The sequence below is a fragment of the Rhea americana genome, unplaced genomic scaffold (genome assembly GCF_003343005.1).
Source record: "Rhea americana isolate MKP2758 unplaced genomic scaffold, rheAme1 scaffold_10, whole genome shotgun sequence".
Taxonomy (NCBI): Eukaryota; Metazoa; Chordata; class Aves; order Rheiformes; family Rheidae; genus Rhea; species Rhea americana.
The window spans coordinates 9,053,970-9,075,044 of record NW_028185039.1 but is presented as its reverse complement, the minus strand read 5'-3'; the positions used below and the strand labels follow the sequence as shown (position 1 = coordinate 9,075,044).

The 21,075-nt window shown below is 35.2% G+C and overlaps 1 protein-coding gene across 1 annotated transcript in view; it reads right to left on the bottom strand.

Annotated features, from left to right (window-relative positions):
* Positions 1 to 20,377, bottom strand: part of USP7 (ubiquitin specific peptidase 7) — a 41,599-nt gene extending 21,222 nt beyond the window's left edge. Inside the window, exons 1-11 of the mRNA XM_085303372.1 lie at positions 20,275 to 20,377; positions 14,157 to 14,355; positions 12,532 to 12,670; positions 11,706 to 11,794; positions 10,898 to 11,006; positions 5,692 to 5,822; positions 2,839 to 2,893; positions 2,225 to 2,305; positions 2,037 to 2,127; positions 1,108 to 1,190; positions 185 to 294 (exon numbers count right to left, since the gene is read on the bottom strand). Coding sequence (XP_085159498.1) covers positions 185 to 294; positions 1,108 to 1,190; positions 2,037 to 2,127; positions 2,225 to 2,305; positions 2,839 to 2,893; positions 5,692 to 5,822; positions 10,898 to 11,006; positions 11,706 to 11,794; positions 12,532 to 12,670; positions 14,157 to 14,355; positions 20,275 to 20,317 — 1,130 coding nt within the window. The 5' untranslated portion in view covers positions 20,318 to 20,377. The remainder of the gene's footprint in view (positions 1 to 184; positions 295 to 1,107; positions 1,191 to 2,036; positions 2,128 to 2,224; positions 2,306 to 2,838; positions 2,894 to 5,691; positions 5,823 to 10,897; positions 11,007 to 11,705; positions 11,795 to 12,531; positions 12,671 to 14,156; positions 14,356 to 20,274) is intronic.
* Positions 20,378 to 21,075: the final 698 nt, after the last annotated feature.

Genomic DNA, 21,075 nt, shown 5'->3' with positions numbered 1-21,075 from the left:
CATTCAATCACATGAACATTCAATCACATGAACATTCAATCACATGAACATTCAATCAGTGCATCTTTTAGGGACCTCTAACATATGCCCTTGCACTTTCCTGTTGGAGCTGATTCAAAACCAGGATTTTGATTATTTTATAAAACATATCAACAAGTCTAAATTCTATAGTGGAAAAACTTACCTATCATTTATCTTGATATTTTGGTCAGTTTGAGGATCATACATAAATCTCATAAGCTGGAGGTGTAATACTGGTGGCAATGTTAGGAACTTCACACCTTTCTCTGCCTCCTGGACATTGGAAGAGAAATAGAAGTTTGATATTAAAATATTTTTAGCAACTCAAAATACCTTGCTGTGGACCTATCTCCTATGGACTTGTATTTTACAGACTTGACACTACAATATGCACCAAAGAAGAGTTCAAACTGGGCTGGAGGTTAACTATTTTGATGTAGCACCAGCCTTCCTATAAACTACTCAGTAACACTTAGGAGGAGTCTGTTCATTTAAATGTAGGCCATTCATACAAGCAAACGTGAACATCTGACTGCATGAAGAGCAAGTTAATGGCACAAATGAAAGTAAAAGAGAATGTAGAGGCTAAGATAYTCATTTCTGATCAATTAAAAACTACATGCTCACTGTATTCTGCCAACAAATATTTGGTTACTATGCTGCACCCTCCTAAGAAGAGCTAAACTCCATGGGTCCATTAGGCACTCCTGATGACCAGCAATGACCTCTCTAAAGTAACCTTCAGARCTATACTACTGTAGCTTTTATTAGATGCACACAAAAATAGGGTAATTTTAAAAGAAGCATTTGAATCGATTTTTGGTTGTGTAAATTTGTAAAAAAAAGTTAAYCATAAAATTATTTTGGTCACTAAAACAGTTATAGACGTAAAAGCAAAATTCACTGTTCGTTTTAAAGTTCAAGTTCCATTTTAAGAAATCTAACAGGAATTAGGGAAGAGCTATATAAAAGCTTGCCTAAAGGGGAGGGAGAGGGAAGAAGGAGGGGGAATCAGTTGACATTTTTGTTATTTTATCAAAGATATGGAAAGAAAATTTAAAATGAAATTAAAAGAAAGAAAGATACCTGCAAGCCATGTTCTCCTGCATCATATTTGTTATCACCATCCAACTGCTCCACTGCAACATAGTCAATGAAGGACTCAAATACTACGTGAAAAAAAGATTTGGGAATAAACAGGGAAGGAGGAAGAGAAAAACCCAGAAGTTTACGAAGCACGAAGGCTTACCAATATCTTCAGCAAACAACATACTAAACCTTCAGAGATCRTATTTGAATATTTCTGTCTTTATACAGAGAAAAAGAGAGCTGTACATTGCTTAAGAACATTATGAAACAAATCAAAATCGGAGGGGGTATACAATAATATTAATAGATTTCAAAATCAAATAGTTGCAGTAGTATGTCAAATTTCCTATTCTTAGTGCTCAATTGTTAAATACCAAGCTAGATAATTTTGTCTGCTGGAGTCCTGAATGTCCTTTTTCATGTCTTATATGCCAAATACTTGCTAAAGTGATGATAAAGAACTACCACTACGTTGTTCTGATTAGTTACCTCTTTATTTGCTTATAACTACAGTCAGCCTAATTTAGAATCTATTTCCTACAAGTTTACTTTCATATAAAAGTTACAATCTACTGTGACAACATGGCAGAACATAGTATGCACTTTCATGATACCATGAAAACTCCTAAAATTGAGAGTTTTTTGAAAAGTTCTCAGTAAGAGAATTGAGGGGAAAGGGCAAGGAAGGGAAACAGGAACGGAAAAGGGAGAAAAAGGCAATGCAAGCAGACATATTTGGTGCAGAAAATATTTTCAATGAGGTGTCAAAAAAAGGACTTCTCTTCTGAAATAAAAGTAAGGACCTTTCTAGGTGCTGAGCACCCACAAATCCATTTCAAATCAAGAAGCACTACACATCTGATAAAAAAAGAAAAGCTCAACATGTTGAGGCATTCGATTTGTACACATCACAATGTATTACTTACTATTTTTCTTTCCCTTTATACTTAGCTGGATGTCATAATAATCTTCTATTCGTTCAGATCGATAGTCTACATGTTTGCAYTGGATGTAAGACTGTAAACAAAAATAAAAAGGGGATTTCAAAATATGCAAGTATATACAATGTATACAAGAATTAATTAAAAAAAATATTAACAGTTTAAATACATACCACCATCTTCCCTCTGAACAATTTAGGAATAGTGCCTTCTACACATGTGCCTTTCATTTTATTCTCCACATTATCAAGAAGCTGAAAGAAAGATTAGTTTTTAAACAGGATAAACTTGCATATTTCTTGAATTTATTCAACACACAGGTAATTCAACTTCAATGATTGAAGARGGTTCCCCCTTCTAGTCTTTTAAAATCCTCCTCTGCCCTTCAAAAACTGTTCTGAGGACTATCCCAACCCTTTGACTCTGAAAAACCTTGCAAGCGCATTGATGTATTCATACCTTCAAAATAGCATTTCCCTCTATGGCTCTTAAGGACCACCAGCATACACTCTATCTCTTTTCAATCTTCCCTGTCCTCTATACATTATCCCTCCATTCTTCATCCCCAAAAGCCTACAATCAACCCTTTCTGAAAAAAAAAGGAGGGGGGGGGGGAAGGCAGGGAGCGCGCGCATAAAAACTCTAAAGCCTTGAGGCCTGATTTATATTAGTCAGTGCCATTATTACTAGGAGTGTACTAAATTGTATAATAGATACAGTATTAAGAGACAACATTATGTAATGCACATATATTTGCTAGCATTAGTAAGAAATGCCAAAAACGTACCACTCGACATAATTCCTGGACATCATGTTGCATGAAGCTGTCTAAAGTTTCCCACCTTTGTAAGACAAATAAATACAAAATTACTATATTAAGCAGCAGATTTACAGCATAAAAGACATTTTCATGGTATCCTTCAGAAGAATTTAATACACAGTAAGACATAAAGACTGAGATTTAGTGCTAATGCATTAAAAAAAAAAAAAAAAAAAAAAAGACTTCTCTAGCATTTACTTGGCCTACCACCAGCTTCAAGATATATTTCTGCCGTAAATATCTAAGTCAAAAAGGGAGATTGGGTTGAGTTGTGGATTATTTTGGTGGCCAGTCTGTGCCCACCTGCCTTTTCCTTCTGGGGGCCTGGGACAGGTCCCAGGAATGCAGCCAGAGGCAGCGTCTCACTGTGGCTAGCAGAACAGCTCTTTGACTCCCCGAAACATCAAAACRCTCTTATGGATAACCCTGTGAGCAATTCCACATTATCAGAAAAGTTTCTGCAACATGCTCCTAACTGCATCTTTTCTGAGGGCTCATCAGGTGCAGTTAAACAGCGTTCAGGAATTATTCGTGCACAAGGAAGGAAGGAAATGGACTTATAGGAAATAGTGGCCCTTTTGTGCTCCTCCGAACACTTCGTCTCCACACGTACCGTACCTCCACCTTCACTGTGCGCGTGCAAACGCAATCATGTGAATGGTGAGGTCAGTGCAGCAGAAAGTCTCTAAATGCCTGCAATAGTCAAGGTGGCACCTGCAACAGGGATATTCAACACCACTGCTTTAAATGAAAGAGAGGAAGTATAACGGAACTGTTATGTTTTCAATGTGAAATACTACCCTCCTCTGAACTCTCCAATTTAAAATTTAAGAAGCACTCTTTAGATCAAGTCTCTGAGAGCTCTGTTCGTAACCGTCACTACTCCCATTAATGAAAATCAGCTGTTCACTGCAGGCACCTAACCTCAGTGTGAACTAGAGGTCCAACCCAGGTACTCAAAGCCACAGTGCCAACAGTACCAGTTAATCTTCCCCTCACACCCTCTACTCAGTGATTCTTGGTCACCACCACGCTGCAGCATACGACTGCCAAAGCTGTGCCAAAACAACAGCGTGTGGGGCCACGCTTATACCACATCAGTGAAGTAATCTGTACAACAATTAAATCTCCTGACTCCCTAGACATTAAACACTAGCCATCCTAAAGGACAAAATAAAAGAGAAAGATTACACGCTAATATTAGTGATAAAAAGGGCTCCTCTGGACAACGATGGCACTTTCTACTGAATGAAGCCAAAATCAGATTCTACGGAAACTTGTGATATCCTACAAAACATTATGCCAAACCTACTGCATAGAGCTACATCTCGCAAGGACAGAAACTCCTCTCTGATTTAATGGAGGAAAAAGACCAACTCCTCAATCATATTCAAAAATATCTTCCCAATAAAAWAGGCAGATATGAACACATTTTTAAAACCTTGCTCTTAGATATAAAATTATGCTTCCTGCAACACCCTCAGGAAAGATCTCATCTTGCTACTCATGATGATAGATGATACTAACTCAAGACAAAATATTTATATTAGCAAATCTTTTTAGTCTAACAGGACAGTGGGAGTGCTGATAAACTACATACACAGTGTGCCAGAAAGAGAGGATACCACCAGAGACACTAGATAAAGACACAGCCCTGAGGTTATCAATTTCATTTWAAAATTTCCTCCAAAGGTGAAAAAGAAGAGGAAGACAGATATAAAACTGCAAATAATCTTATCAGGCCAGAGCACTTAAAACAAGTGTTAGCAGAAGATCTGGGATAAGAGACCTCAGAAATGCGACAGATGAAGCACTAGTGCAACTGAAGATTGTAAAAACATTTAAAACTATTTTCAAAAAAAATTATTGAAAATATCATTAAAAAACTAGCCTACAAATACAAAGTAATTTACATCACATGAACTACAATCTTTTAGAACCATTTTTGATTAAAAAACACAATGTGCAAAGAGAAAGCATAAAGCTTATGCTAATCTTAATCTTCTATCCTAATTTGTGCACTGTGCTAATTTAAAAAAAACTTAATGCAGCTATACTGTATACTTTTATGTCTTAATCCCCCAAATTAAAAAATACATTTTAACACTACCTCAAAACCACAAATAATAGACTGAAAAAGATAACAGGGAGTGAACTGGATAGTGGCAAAAAATAAAAATAAAAGGCAAGTCTTCTTATCAAAGTTTTATGAAAGAGAAGAGAGYGCTAGAATGAGGTAAATACCTTGCAGTATTTTGTGCACACACTATGATACTTTTACTTTATTCAAAAGATACACCTGTTAAGCTTTAAATCATGAAACAGAATACAGCAATAAATGTTTCTAAATGGTAGAAATTAAAAATGCACACATTTTTTGCCTATGTCATAAGAAAGCATTGCAACAGTCATCAGYGTAGAACTAGCAACAGGCAAATATATATTACTTGTACTTCTCTAGATTTAACACAGAAACAAAAAAGACAGTAGCAACACATGTACCTGAATGTTTCAGTTATGTACTTTGTTTCGGATTTTATTTATTTAAGTGCATCACACACTATCCAATTAACAAGTAAATTCTAATTCAGCTATTAATTGTGTCTGATTACTGTGTACAGAAAAAAAAATCCAACTTTTGGATAAGCCAACTAYAAATACTTATCCATGTAAACTAAGAAAAATCAACAATTAATAATGCGGTATTAAGAGTTTTCTGCACTCCTTTAAAAAACGGTCCAATTTAAATAAAATCTTCTCAAAGAAAAATTTGTGAAGCCTGTAACAGCCCAATACATATTCGAAATACCTGAAACTTACCCAAAAGATTTTGTTAACTTTTTAGTTCCAACTGGTTTGTCACTATGCTGCAGCTCATAAAATACTCGTTGCAATGCTAAAGGAACACTTTTAGATGAATCATCTCCTTCTGTGGGCATCATGTACACAGCCTGAAAAAAGCATTTAGTTCAATTAGTACCTAAGGAAAAGTTTATTGCTCATATTTCTTAAACACATTCTTTCCTCTTCAATGACTTGCTTCATATAACTACAAACCACTATTCATATAAACCACTCCTACTGCAGTGTAAAAAAATTATCTGGACTCCCTCTTCTCAGAGCACAGCGKTTTGAAAACCTGAACAACCGATTCCATTCATGACAACTSTATCTAAATAGTTCCCTTCTTCCACCCTAGATAAGAAAATACACCAAAGAATTTAACACCTTTACACAACTTATCACATCTGGTATGTCTACGCAATCTTCACAGTAGGACCCGAAATACTAAACAATACTACAGACTTTTCAAAAGAACTTCATCTTATTTTGCTTCAGCTTGTCTCTACATGTATATTGGTAGCCATACTGAAGAAAAAACAGAAAAATGTGAAAGCATGAAGGGCCACGAATGAAGGGAAGCAGAAGAGTGGAAGAGTGCACAGGTTTGTGAGAGAAGCTCCAAACTGGATCCCAGCAGTTCTCACTCAGTGTCTGWGAGAGTCCAAATTTCAGCGTTGGCCAGTACATCTAACTTACCATGCACTTTAGTTCCTCGTAGAGAAAACGAGGGCATTTCCAATGGGTAGTTGAATTGCTTGGGGACACGCATTCATTGTGTTGTGAATGCTCAATACAGAGGTAGTGGGACCAGATGAGACAGATATTAGACACAGATGAGGCTGATACAAATATAAAATAAGGAGATTTCAAAAGGGGGGCAGCAGGGAAGGAAAGAACTTAAGAAGTTGAGAGGCCAGTTTGGAAGATTATAAAAACCTGATCATCTAACAAAATGAATTTTCAAATGTACAGAAATATAAACACTTAAAGGATAAGAATAATATGATAAGAAAGTATCAGCAGAAATACTACAGTAAGAGGACGAAACACAATCCGAAATTTTGAGAACTTAAAAAAAAAGAATTATTGACTAGTTTCCAAAAGGAAGAGAAAATTCTTATGGAGATAGAAAAAATGGTTAGTTATGCAACAGTAACATGATGTAATAGCTCATATCATTCTCCTTTTAATTTTGCTTAGTTTCGAAAACGGAACAGCAAATAGAGATGCTATAAAACAGAATCATGACCGAACATGAGTAGCCTCCAAATTTTAATGTTTCTACTTAGTTGCTAGATGCATATTTAATATTAATATTTATACATATAAAAGAGAAAACACGAGCAGATAAAAGAAACTGAATAGAAAATAGCTGAAATTTATCATTATCCTCTTGATTAAGAACAGCCAGCAGAACCCTTATTGTGTAAGGATAATTTTAAGAAAAACAGCCCAAGCCTAAAGGCAACAAACAACACAACCTTCCTTTACTCTGCTTCTTCAAGACTTCAAAATTTGCTTAAACTGCTTTTTCAAATTTCACAAGTTAGAGGGAAAAAATACTTCAGAACTGGTTGAAGATAAACTTAACCATTGAAGCCCAATAATCCTTCATGCAATTATTTCTGCGGATTCATGACGCTAACTACCCCTACGAAACAGGCTGGATCCTTCCTAGCCGAGACCATTTGAGACCACAGCCTAATACATTCTCATGTAGTTGCATCAGTCACTTTTTCAATGAGCTAAGCACTGTTTCAAGAATCTAGCACTGACAGCCATTTAGCTTGGAAGAGAACGCTGGAGGTCTCCTGGTGCTGCTCACAGCGGRGTCAGGCTGCTCAGGGCCGCATCCAGTTGAGTTCTGAGCACCTCCAAGACCAGAGGTCCCACAGCCTCCCCAGGCAACCCATTCTAAAGTTGGACCACCTGCCTTTGAAAGTGTTTTCCTAGTATTGAAACACACAGTTTCAAAACAATTCCAATAACCTAATAAAAATACCTATATAACCAGTGCTGGCACATTTTTATAAAGTATTTTTTGTATAGACTTATAAATAATAAATGTTTAGATGCTAAAAATTGTTCATGATAAACCAAGATGACACTATAACAAGCTAAAACTCAACATAGAGGTTGTCACTATAGTTACTTCCTTCCAAATTCAGTAAATGGGAGTTCAGGTATTTTGATAATTAAACAAAATTGGATTCTTTGCATTTAGATCTTGTATTCTTTCCTCATGTAGCATCTGGACAATTAGGTCCATTCACATATCTTCCAAATAATATTAAAATAGTAGTTTAAATACTTATTTAAAATGACTACATTCTAGCTACCATTGAATGTAAACACTAGTTTTTTTTCTTCTGATGTTCTAAATGTGTTACTACAAGCTAACATTTAACACAGAGCCTTTATTTCTTCCTTCTGTTTGTGTATATAAGCACAACTCAAAGCTTAAGCATTTCCCCAACTTAAAATAACCTTTCGAATATGATCCTTTACTAAYGCAATTTTTATTCCTTGTCTTCCTAAATTTCAAAATTTGGCCTCAAGATCAAGAAGTTGGGCATTTTGATCCATTTGAAGAAAAGCAGAATCTCCAATTTAACACTTGAGAAGTTCCCTCAGGAAATGAATACAGAAAGAATGAGATGGACATGCACAGGCAATGGCTAAAAACAACAGACAAAGAAATAAGGTGGAAAAAAAAAGATTTAAATGGTAAAAGAATGCTACAGACAAGGTTAAAAACACTGCTTAAAGTAATAACTATTACTTTAAAAAAGTGAAGAAAAAAATGTATATGAAATTCCAAGGTATAAAATATATTACAYAGAGTAAGGAGAGCCAGCTCACAAGGAAGTGTGTTGGACCAACATTTATACATATTTATATAAACATTCTTCAACTTTCTGTTGAATGGCAGGGGATTGTTCAAGGGAATGGGCAAAGAGTTTTAAAATTGCTTGGATGAAGTCATAAATGCTGACTGGCTGGAGGCACTCCTGACGGACATAAGTACCATGATCATAACGAGTACTACAAACCCACGTAACGTGGCCCACGATAAGCTGGACCTTGTTTGGGAAGTTGTCACTGCCCCTTGCCTGGGTGCACTACATTTAAGCATGCCTTTACAGCAGTAAAATCAATTATTTCCCCTAAGTAAGACAAACTAATAGAAATAACAGAATTGGTGACATTCAAGTTGAAGATACCACACATTCTATTTAACTCAGTTTTATGAGGAACGTATCTGCTTTAAGTAAAACAAAAATGTAGAAAGGTAGAACATTTTAGACCAGATTACTACTGATTCTTTCTGATTTGCAGTAATTGCAAATGGTATTAAAACTGTCTAAAAGTACTATAGTCTGCTCTGCTTAAAACAGCTTTGAAAATCTTGAAGAAGCAGAAAATTAGGCATTTCAATTGATGACCAGTATCTTTTTCATAAAGGGAGCTGCTATTAACAGCCAGTAAATTAAGCTTTGTCAGAGTCACTACCCAAATTATGAACACCCCTACAAACTGATACTTACTGCAGACTGGAGGGAGGTGCAGGGGGAGTGCCTGAAAAGATGCATTTAGCTTATACAAATCTATACTACAAAAAGAGTTTCTTCTTCACAGAACAGTATTACTTCATGGTACATATCAATATACTGACTACAAGGCATTCTTGAAAAGAACTACTCAATTGGATTAGACGTAACTATTACAAAAACGCATTTTTATTTCAAGAATGATATAAAGTTGTCCGAAAACATAAAATGCACAAACATCGAGTGCTGAGCAAAAAGGACAGACATTATAATGAATGATAAACTGCATGAGTAAATTATACCTCTTGCAAAAAAGAAACAGGTGCAATATGTAAAACAAGACAGGTAGTTTATTTCTTGCACATGGCACTGGAAAGATCTCAATTACAGGTCTATGGGAGTTCCATGTGCTGTATTTTTTTGCAATACTTCACAATAAGTAGCACATTGCAAAAACAGAAAAACAAAAATCCCACTGGGACCACTTGCAGGCCACAGTGATAAAAGTAATAGTGATAAGCTAGTGGAAAATAGGTATATTAGAAAGAAAAATTTCAGCCTGCTCATTTTGGAGAAAAGAAAGCTTAAAGGAAATGTAACAGCTTATACATAAAGCAGAGGTCAGAAGAGTTCACTTTCACTAAGAAATACACAGTAGGTGCAAGTGGTAAGATTGCAAACGTGAAATACTTAGGTAAAAAGAATGAACTATAATAACTAGAGTCAATTGAAGAAAATGAAGAATGAAGAATGACAACAGAATCTTCAAAATATCTGAGGTTCAAGTAGACACTTTTTTGGATTATTAAAGGGTAATAATCAGTAACAACAGAGCGGAACAAGAATTAGAATCAGTAGGAGACTTCCGTAAGCTAAATGACCTTTTTTTCATGTATATCCTTCTTCCAACTAAACACTTCCAATCTCATTTCTTTCAAGAGTCATTTTTTTTTTTTTTTTAAACTCCATCAAGGCTATCATACTACTTTTAAATTACATATTACTTACTACATTCCATTCTGTTTTTCAGTGAAATATTTATTAAATCCATATTATAAGTTTAATTCCTTCCAGCAAAGAAATAACATTTGTATAAAACATGCAAATRAAGCAAATATAAATTGTATAAGACACTGAAATTACAATGCTCTCCATCATAAAGATGCTATCTGTAATGACACAGAATTCAACTACGTAATATAAATTAAAAGATAAAATAAATTAACTATACAGGTCATACTTTTTATGTTGTTTACAGCCCAAAAAGTTACAATTGACTTTTCTATTTTAACTATTTCAAGAAAGGAAAATTACTTCCCTCTCTCGTCTGCAAGAAGTAGAATCAGCATTCTTTTTCCTGCAACAATTCATAGCAAAATTAACAAGTAAGACGGTCTAAAAAAAAAAAACACGCCTTAAGTTAGGTCTTCACCATGTATTTTGCCTACTTTCACAAAAAATAAAAGGCTGTGTTTAACAAACTATGAAAGGAAGCTTCCTCTACTTGGCCTCATTTAAGATATGCATCATGTAAGTTGCAACCTTTTTTATGATGAGGAAGGAAGCAAAAGAAATAGACAGCTCYGTATCTAATATAGTACTTTGGATATTCACTTTCATATATTAATTACCTTTCGTAGCTGATTTGTGAAAAATAAAGTCTGTAACAAACTGTTCATGTAACAAGTTGCTCCCTGGTTCTTTAACCCAACATATCCTGTGTGCTTCTTTGAATCCCACCTAGAAAACAGTGGTTAAAAACAAGTTAGATCTGAATCAAGTATAATAAAGAGCATCTGTTCTAAGGTAGCATTGCTGTTAGAAATAATCTACTCTTCAGTATTACTTAAGGTTCATATAACAGATTACTCTCCACTACTGTGTGCCAGTAACAACAGTTTGAAATTAAATACTTCTACAAACAAACAATTGAAAAATTCTTAGCTTTAAAGACTCATATGGCAGAAAAACTATTTATTATTAAAAATGTACCAGAACCCAAAGCTATACTTTTAAAAGCAAGTTTGCATTTCAGTGCAGTCAATTTAAGTGGCATAAAGTAGAACAACTCAGATAAGGCATCTTTAAAACAGGGGTAACCTAAGGCAAACTAGGCAGAGCCATCTGATTGCGTCTAAAACACTTATCAGGTCTAAGATCAGAAGTGGTGAGACAAGATTTGCAGAGGTATTAAACCACAAATCAATTTATATAGGATTAAAGAGTTCTACAGCATTATATTGAGAAAAAGCAAATGGAAATTTAACCTTGACAAAAATCCCTACACAACTGAAGAAAAATTGTGAGAATCCATCAATTAAAGGTGACAGAGTAACTATGTCTGAGACATCTACATTAATAATGCAAAATACTCGAACAAGCTCAAGTGATGTTAAAACATTAGAGTTATAATTTTTATCTTTAAGTAATGATACTTACGCCACTCCATGTGGAGCATCTGCTTGAACATAGACTTCAAAAGTAACTTTGTCCTCTTCTATAAAACCTTTTTCAGGATCGGTAACTTCCTGTAAAACAGGAGTYGTACAGGAAATGAAAACTGCAAAACTTCTGGATCTTACAGCATGATTGTAGTGAAGCATCCAATTACATAGTGCTTCATTTCCAAGCCTGAGCTATCAGTAGACTTCTTGTCAATGAACTGAAGAAATCAGTGGAAACTGATTGTTTTCCAGCTTCATGTACTTAATTCTTTTTAATGTCTCAATCTAGGAAACTTGCTACTGGCTGTTAAGGTTTTGCAATACTATTTCAATTTTCTATGGATAATAGAAAGAGTAATCAGAAGTTTTGCTTCTACTTGAAGGACACTATTCTAGACAGATGAAAGACTATGGGACCAACCATGAAAAATACTTAATAAGCTATCTCAATTTAAAATGAGCCTTACGAGTATTATTAATGCATTAAAGTATCTGTGCACACAAAAAAACCACCTGGAAATGCAAGAAAATCTAGGTTGCTTCAGAATAACTGACAATGACACAGAGAAAACGAAAATAAAGCATTCAGATATGCAGAAAGTAAGAGCGAGGGAATATTCACAATATAAGTAAAAGCAATCTACAATAATTAAATGCAGGAATTCATAAGAAATTGAAAGAGAATATTCAGAAATGACACAAAAAAGAAAATATCATCTTTTAAAAAATAATCATTGTTCTACAGGTTTCAGTATTCAAAAGTACAAGTTCAAAACTACTCCTATCCAGTGAAGAACTATTACATATACCCAATTACTTACACTCCAGGCCATAAAGTTGGAAAAGCCCCAGTCATTTTCCTTATGAAAGAACAAATGACTAATACGACGACTGAATGATTTTTCATCATCCTTGTAGTTTATTATCTTGAGAACTGCTTGTGCGTGACAAGACCATGACCTATAAATACAAAAGGAACATTTGAACCTCATTAAAAATTATCTTTTTATAGTCATTACAACATTTTTGTAAGGGTTCTTTAACATTATTTTAACATACAAGGTGGCACTTTTTTTTTAAATCTTATTTGATATTAATGCTTGCTTAATAATTGTTGAGGACATGAATCCCTAAGGCTTTCTGAAGCCACATTATGAATGTGAGGCTGGAACAGTGTTTCCCTTAGGGAACCTGCACAGTACTGTCAGGCAATCAAAAGCAACAGAGTTAAAGGTTTAAGTTAACCATTCTCTAAGATGAGCTACTAATTCTTCCCACTTTAGCGCAGATGGGCAATTCAGTGGACCAACTGAAAGTGGTGTTCTTGGTGCCTCCAGAAAGTGGTATTTCAGCCTTTGGTGAAATAAAGCAGAAAGTTCTTTCCTCTACCTTCTTTCTCTCCAACCCTCCAGTTTTATCAGTAGCACTTTGTTATGATCATTCCTGTTCAAATTCATCCTACTCGCACAAGATGATCAGACTGAGTATCAGTTCAAACAAGGTTTCGGCACTGTCTCATACAACAGCATTACTACCTAGCTCCACTAGTAACCTTCAGTTTGATACTCTGAAGTATCACATATTTTTTCCTGTGACTACAYGTGTGGATCACATCTTCAGTGACTAATTAGTACACTTACGACTTTCTTCTTTGCCTTTTGCCGCTCCTGAGAGCTCACCTTTTAGGTTACAAAAAGCATAGGGAACAGCAGCTACCAACATTTTCACTACGATTCAGAGTGAACAGCAAGTTTTGTTAGATTTCATGCAAGAATAAAGTCACCTTAGGGAAAGGATACCTGACAGATACCTGTATCCTAGCCGGATAATCTCCAGTAATTCCCCAGAAACTTGTATTTATCTTGTTAGTATGCTGTATCATTACAAAAGTGGTCAAAGGTGGCTAATTTTCTTTTGCATGCAGGAATCTAAGAACACACACATGTTCATTTACTGTACCTTGGTGGATGAGTGATAAATTCCATTTAAAATGACAACTAGCTTTTATACTTGTCTGCCTCTGTTGCTAGCAATTACCTACTCATGCTCTTTCCAGGACAGGATTTAAGGCTCAGGTGGGTTATTGGCCCTCCAAGCAGCACTTCAACATGAAATAAGCCCAGAATTTTTCCCATGCCAAGAAAACTGTCTGTCAAAGGCTTCACCCCAGCATTCAAAGAAAATATATTCAAAATACTCAAAAAATATACTCAAAAATATACTCAAATTCTATCACAAACTTCTAGCCTCCTAGCCTAAAGAGAAGATTACTCTTATGCTCTGAGATCTTGAAGTGTGGGAGGAAAGGAGACTCAAAACCTTGCAAGAATTCTTTCCCTTCTTAAAGAAAGTTGGTTAAAATAATTTTGTTAGGTATTTGTCTTTCTTGCAATATTGGTTAACTAGTAACAAACGGAGACCTATGTATTAATTAAGAGGGTCTTACGTGGAATCAGATTCAGCATTGCATTGAAGGAAAAATCCTACACTTTTTTGGTGTGGTCTGTCTGGGTAAAGCCGTGGCATAACCATGATCTTCCATGGTAAATTCCGTACAAAGCAGGGAGGGCTGAGGACTGACTCACTCAACCTGTTGAAGCGTTCAACTGTAAACTGAAATGTTGCTTCTGACCGCCAACTTGTRTCTGTAAAACATACACATACATGCAAAGAGTATTTGTGAAGAAAAAACAACAACAAAAAATAGAGGACATTTTTTACTCCAAAACGCAATTTTCAAAATTATGCAGTATGAGCTGCAAAAAATAGCTTTATGTAGTAGGACAACATTTGAAGCAACCAAAAAAGTGCTTTGACAGGTACTTAACTCCTTAGCAACTGAAGTCCCAATTTTTATTTAGAACAACACACTCCAAAACTATCCAGGAAAAACGAGTACTAAAAGGTAATATGCACTCCTTTTGTGCTGCAATTTCTTAAAGTAATTTTTTATTACTAAAATGTATTATCACTCAAGTTTCTTCTGAAGTAGCAGGAACAGTACGACCGAAATATCAAAAGCTTTACAACACCAATCACAGTCCACTAACTATTCCTACTGTGCACTGACTTCTCAAATCAGTTTAAATTTGCTGTTTGCATGAACCAAAACCCACAGAAGATTTCAAAATCTGTTACCTGGTCCACTGAAACTAAGTCACCATGCATTTTGCTGCTTGCAACAGTATCGTTTGAAGTAAGTAATCACATTATCAGAGTCCAAAACAGATCAATCTGATAGTTTTTTTTTTTCCCTCCCCTTAATCACATATTACCTAACTGATTATTCAAGAGTTCAGTCCTGTGTTCTTTGCAGTATGTGAAAAATTTGGAGATTTTTACTGGTCTAAATACAAAGATAACTAAGATATAAGTTATATTGCTTTTTTTTTTTTAATCTATACTATAAAGTTAATTTTGTCTTTTTCCCACAACCACACACAGTTCTTCATATACCAAAATATTTTCTGCTTCTTTTGTATGAGACTGTAAGAGGATGCTGAAGACTGAGAGCTTCAGGAAGATTCTTTTTAATGTGAAATGTCTTACTCTGCATATGGAACGAAAACAACTTACAACTTTTCTGAACAATTTTACGGGGCAGTAGTAGTACAGAGTATGTACAAGACACTTCCTTTTTTGTGGTTCAAATTTCTCACCTGTGTAACATGGGAAGATCTGCTATTGGATGCAACTAAGCTAGAACAGCATATAGGGTGGCACAAAGCCTCATGGTCACACTGCTATTCTCACAACACTCACAAGTGATGCAGAACTGAAGCAGAGAAACTCATGGAATATATATGTATGTATGTAGACATCCAAGCCCAATGCACTGAGATACAATGACACTAAGCCAGAGATTTGATCTTGACATTAGGTGATAAGGTATACGAGCATATAATAAACATATTCTCGTTGTACACACAAAGCCTTCAGAGTACTTTTCGTGACACCAAAGACAATGTTGAACGATTCTTCAATCAATGATCACACAATAACTCAGACTAGTTGCTATCTGAGGACATAACAAAACAAACTCTTGATAAAAGACACCCAACAGTGTAAGGATTGAATACTTCACATAAAGTGAAAAGTTTTGTTCACACTGTGCAGGAGCTTCCATAGACTTCATTCTTCACTGGGCTAACTGTTTTCTTTTCAAGACGTTGTCCTACTTTTAACTTTGAGCTGTACAACATGGTTGTTCTTATATATAGCCTGACAGCCCTGAGCTTTCCTAATCATCTCCTGAAAGTAACACTATGCAATAGAAACCACCTAACCAACTTGCCTTCTCTCTCCTCTGTATCCGAAATGACCCTCATTCTTAAATTATGCCATCAGCTTCCCAAGCAACGGAAAAGTTCAAAGCGTTATTCCATTTCCATTATATTTTTCCTACATGTAAATGTAGCTAACCAGTAGTTTATCACCCACTTAAGAGCTTTTTCCTAGACATTTTATATATTTGTTATCTGCTGATGGAATGTAGGCAGCTGGTATTCTATGACCAGAAATGTCACATACTCTGCAGCCAAAGGAGTTCTGGACTTTCAAACTTCTCTGCTGACAGAATCAAAGAAAAACACTTAATAGAATTGATTCAAAAATCAGTCTTCCATCAGATGTATTTTAAAATTGCTCAAGAATGCCTCTCTATTCATAATCAAGATCAGTACCTCTGGGTTTGATCTAACCTTCTGAAAAAACGTGCTTTCTACCTCCTTTGATTTAGGTTTCAGAGCACTTCAGTACAAAGACATAGCAGTGCTGCTACTTTATTGGCTAAAAAAGGCAGCCCACGCAGACCTGCAGACACTTCAGAGAAAGTTTGATGGTATTTTCTCAATCTCTCTTCAGGAAATCAACCCTCAAAACTCACAAGGGAACAGTACTCTTTTCAGTAGAACACTGGAGCAATCACTAGAAGCTACTAAAATTCAACCTTGTAACAAAGGTCAACCCTGAAATAGGAGTTTCTTTAAAAATACAAACACCACCTCCAGGAATAACCACCTACGTTCTTCCTTTTCTTCTAAAATGTTCCTATTTTCAGCAAGCTTAATCCATCAAAACAAGAATTATATTAAAGAAGTAAAATTTTAATAAGTAAATCTGAAGAATAATTTGAGTATACAGATAGAAACTTTATTCACCATCACAAACGTGTCCATCATCTTCCAATAAAAGGCTGCAATGGCAGTATAATAATTTGACAGAATTAAGGCTTTTATAAACTCTTGAACTACAAATATGAYACGTGGCCCTAAACACCTGGCTAAAAACAGTCACAGCTGACAAAGCTTGATGAAATTACACGCAATGGATTACACTTGCTATGAGGAAAATAATCGTTCAGTGATGAGGTGAACATCATACTTAGCATCCTGATATGACAAAGATCCTTCAAATCTGAGATCCAAGTACAGAAAGTGATCCATTTTACAACTGAAGTATACATTTAAGTTCTTTATACATTTGAGAAAAGTAAATTTCTTTATTCTTTTCTAAATGTTGCTACCTTTGCAGTACACTAAGGTTATTTAAAATATTCTGAACATTAATTACTAACAGAGAAACTGGCTGAATATTCTATGAATGTTTCAACAGTGATCTAAGTACAGGATGGAATACTAGCATATGGCTAAAACTGATGCTTTTGAAATCCTCCTAGCCTCTGTAATTAGGCTGAAATAAGGCTTCAAAAAGGTAATAACAAAGGGAAAAAAAAAAACAAAAAAAAACACCCTATGAGTTTATGTTTAGTTAGGGACCTTTTGTTTGAATTTCAAGTTCTGAGGGAATTTATTCCATCTGCTATTTGGAATACTGATGCATTTAATTCTCTTCATAACTTCATTTAGGGAGATTTTTTCATAACCTCATTCTTGTGAGCCTGTTGCTCCATCTCACAAAACTTGGCCAAGTCATTTTCCACAAAAGCACAGTGCATTCCTTCAGCCAGCTCCTTTTAATTGCTATCACAGAGCAGTAATGGGATATAGTCAAACTGCTTGTGAAAACATGCCCTTGTCTGAAAGTCTACTTGATGGCGCACTGCTGCCTCTGCTACATGTAAATCACAATGTCTATGGATTTTGCTTCTAAATGCAGATGAAAGTTGTGCTGCTTCTTCTCCATCTTATCATTTTTGTTGTGCTAACCAGAGAGATGAATAAACCCACCTCAACTATTTCTTGTAGTGAACTCAGAAGTTCACCAGAAAGTTGTGTTTCTACAATCCAGCTGCAAGCATCAGCCTTTTCATCTCTTTTGCAAAAAGCATTAAAGCCATTATGTTAAGATTTTCCACTAAAGAAGTATCTAAATTCTCTTCATGCATTTTTCTTCAACTCAGATCAGTCCCATTTGCCATGAATAAAATGCAAAGGTAGATACAGTATTTTTTATCAAAGAGGCCAGTGCCTTTCCACTTCTTTACCTTGCTAACCTTTGAGCTCTCCTTTACAGATGTGTACCATGCTGCAAACCAGAATAGCAGGAGAACAGCGAGAGCGCTATTGCACTGGTGTGTAAATAATGCAACATCAAGGAACTGATCTTATTTACAAGGCTTAARAGAGCATCATCCACTTATGTGAGGCAAGTCTTAGGGAATGTTTTTATAATTATTACATTGCTCAATAACACCAGTATAGACTATCTGTGTCAATGTAAAAGTATCATAACATGCAACCAGATGCAGCCAGACACTCCTTATTCAAATACGATAATGAGGAACTATTAGTGTTGCTTAATAACAACATTTTAATCCTAAACTAAAGTTGTCCCACAGCAGAGCGGACCAAAGCTTCTGACCATACTGAAAGTCCCCCAAGACGTTAGCATGACCACAGACAAAAAAAAGCTTTCCCAAACCTTTTGCTGAATACCTTCAGAGACTTCTTTTCCCTACAGCAGCACTGTGATATGCTCTCCGAGATGATTCAAGTATTTGCTAAATAACCAGAACTATTTTATAGTAGCTTTTTGATTAAAAAGTTGAAGTTATTCTGAATAAAGAGGAAGTAAAAGGTTCATCAGATTGCTTGCCAACATCGATAAAACCTGGACTTACTCAGCTGCTTCTGCAGCTTAACTCTTTCCTGCTTAATTTATGCAAGTGTACACAGTCTAACTTCTGGACATACTTTTGTAATAACTGACCAATAATGTTATTAGTCTTCCTTTGACAGACAATACAATCAGATTCTCTACCTACGAATGCTGTAAGAGAACAAGAGATCAAAGTTATCTGATAATCTGTATCAACCTATGTGATCTCCAGTTGCCACCCTGCAAATACCACAGCCCAACAAAGAAATTTAACTCAAAGCAAAATTCCCTGTTTTAGTCTTGGCTAATTCCTCGAGGCAAAAAAATCAAAACCTCTTGAACAACATCAACACCCCAAAAAATCATAAGCTAAGTAGACCTCATTTTTATCTATTTTATTGAGAAGCTGCTATTAGGAAATTTTCTTTGTCAATGCTATTAAGGCAATTCAACTATGAGCTGTTTTTGACCTGGTACTTAAGCCATATTCTCTTACTGGAACATTCCCATTTTGTATCAGTATTCTGACTAATATTAGGACCCCCAAATACATGAAAGCAAGCATTTTGATGACCTTTAACCTCAAACCCTTACTTTTCTCAAACAAAAAATCACTGAGTATTTCTGACAAATTACATAAATTCGAACCCAACTCTAAATCTAAGACTTTCCACCCCCTCCAGACAGCATGAGATGAGGAATCAGAGGGGAACAAATCCCACTTGTCTCCCTTCTCTCAATTCAAATTTATGTAGTTCTTAGAAATAAAAGTTTTCCTTCTCTCATACAATCTCAAAAAAAAAAAATCTTTAGTAAATATGATAGACTTAAGTGAATTACAACTTAATTATTTTTCTTTTAAAAAAGCCTAGATCGCTACTTAAAAATTATTTCATCATCTGTAATGAAAAAGAATGTGCACCCCAATTTTATTTATTAACCCAACAGAAAAATACTTCATAAACATTTTTTGTCCCTTTTTATTACCACAACATCAACATCCACTTTTCCCCTTGTATTCTCAGATGAAAGGGCTTCAGAGTTTGGGGGATGGGAGGACACCCTCAACACAATAGTGTTGAGTCAGTTAGCACTGACTTATCATACAAAGATAAAACTTCTTAAAATCATAGCTTCTACCTGACAACACAGTAGGACAAACAAAGACTCTAAATTCCTAAAGTAATAGCATAAGTGACAAAGATTACTCTTCCACAAAGCGCCAGATGCAGTATATTTAAAGGGGCATATTACAAAATATAACAATKGGCAATATCACAGCAATTTTTAAATGAGTATCCAGAGAGAGTAAAAGGAAAAAAATTCCAAATCTTGAGATGCCTAATCCTATTGCATAGCTATGTTAACAGGATTCCTACATGGAAAACGAGCAGTTACAAATATAGAGCGGTTTGAGTCCTCAATGAACTGCTGTTCAGGGGACCCARATAAGACATGGACCATTTTGTCAGAAAGCCATATATTTTCATCAAGTATTTACTCACCATCTTCCATGTCTTCTTCAGTGTTGTTATGTCCATCAGCCATTGCTACATTCCCATTAATGACAGGATTTGGAGTAATTCTTGGAGGATCATCTGTATCTCCAGCTAACAGGAAAAAAAAAGAAGGGGAGAATTAGTCAGCTGTATTAACATTTCTTTCTTCATGTAATCCTTAAGGCACACTGAAATCTTTAAAGACCTATTCCTGAAAAACAGAATCCACTGAAATTATCCTAGCACAACAAAGCCCAACAATTCTACTGGTATATGTCTAATTGTAAAGTTCCTGAAATAGATGGTTCTATATGCAATATTAACAAGCGAGTTTCATTAAATAAAAATGACCTTTAAATTCTTAACACATTTCACAGTTTTATACAGATACCTGGTTCTAGTAACTTATTTGTAAGTTAACAGTTTAAGACTTCTTGAATGTTACTGCCTTTTAAAGGAAAAGCAAGCATTTCATCAAATGTAAAGGTAAGTTTTTAAATTTTACTAGGGAGAACTTGGAAAAGAAAATCCTCTGCCATTTCAGGAACATTTTTAGRGGAAATATTTTCCTATTTGTATTCACTTCTGCTTCTAAATTTTACTAAGATGACTGTTCAAAACGTATGTAAATACAACAGAGAGAGAGGCATGAAATTACTGTGTGAAATAAAAAGCCTATTTTAAAGATGCATTTGATTACACAAGTATTTTCTAGATTACTTTAAGATTMATGTAAGATTTATTTTCTGGATTAATGAAAGACACCTCTTTCTATCTCCTGTCCATCAAACAGTGATGGATCATTTC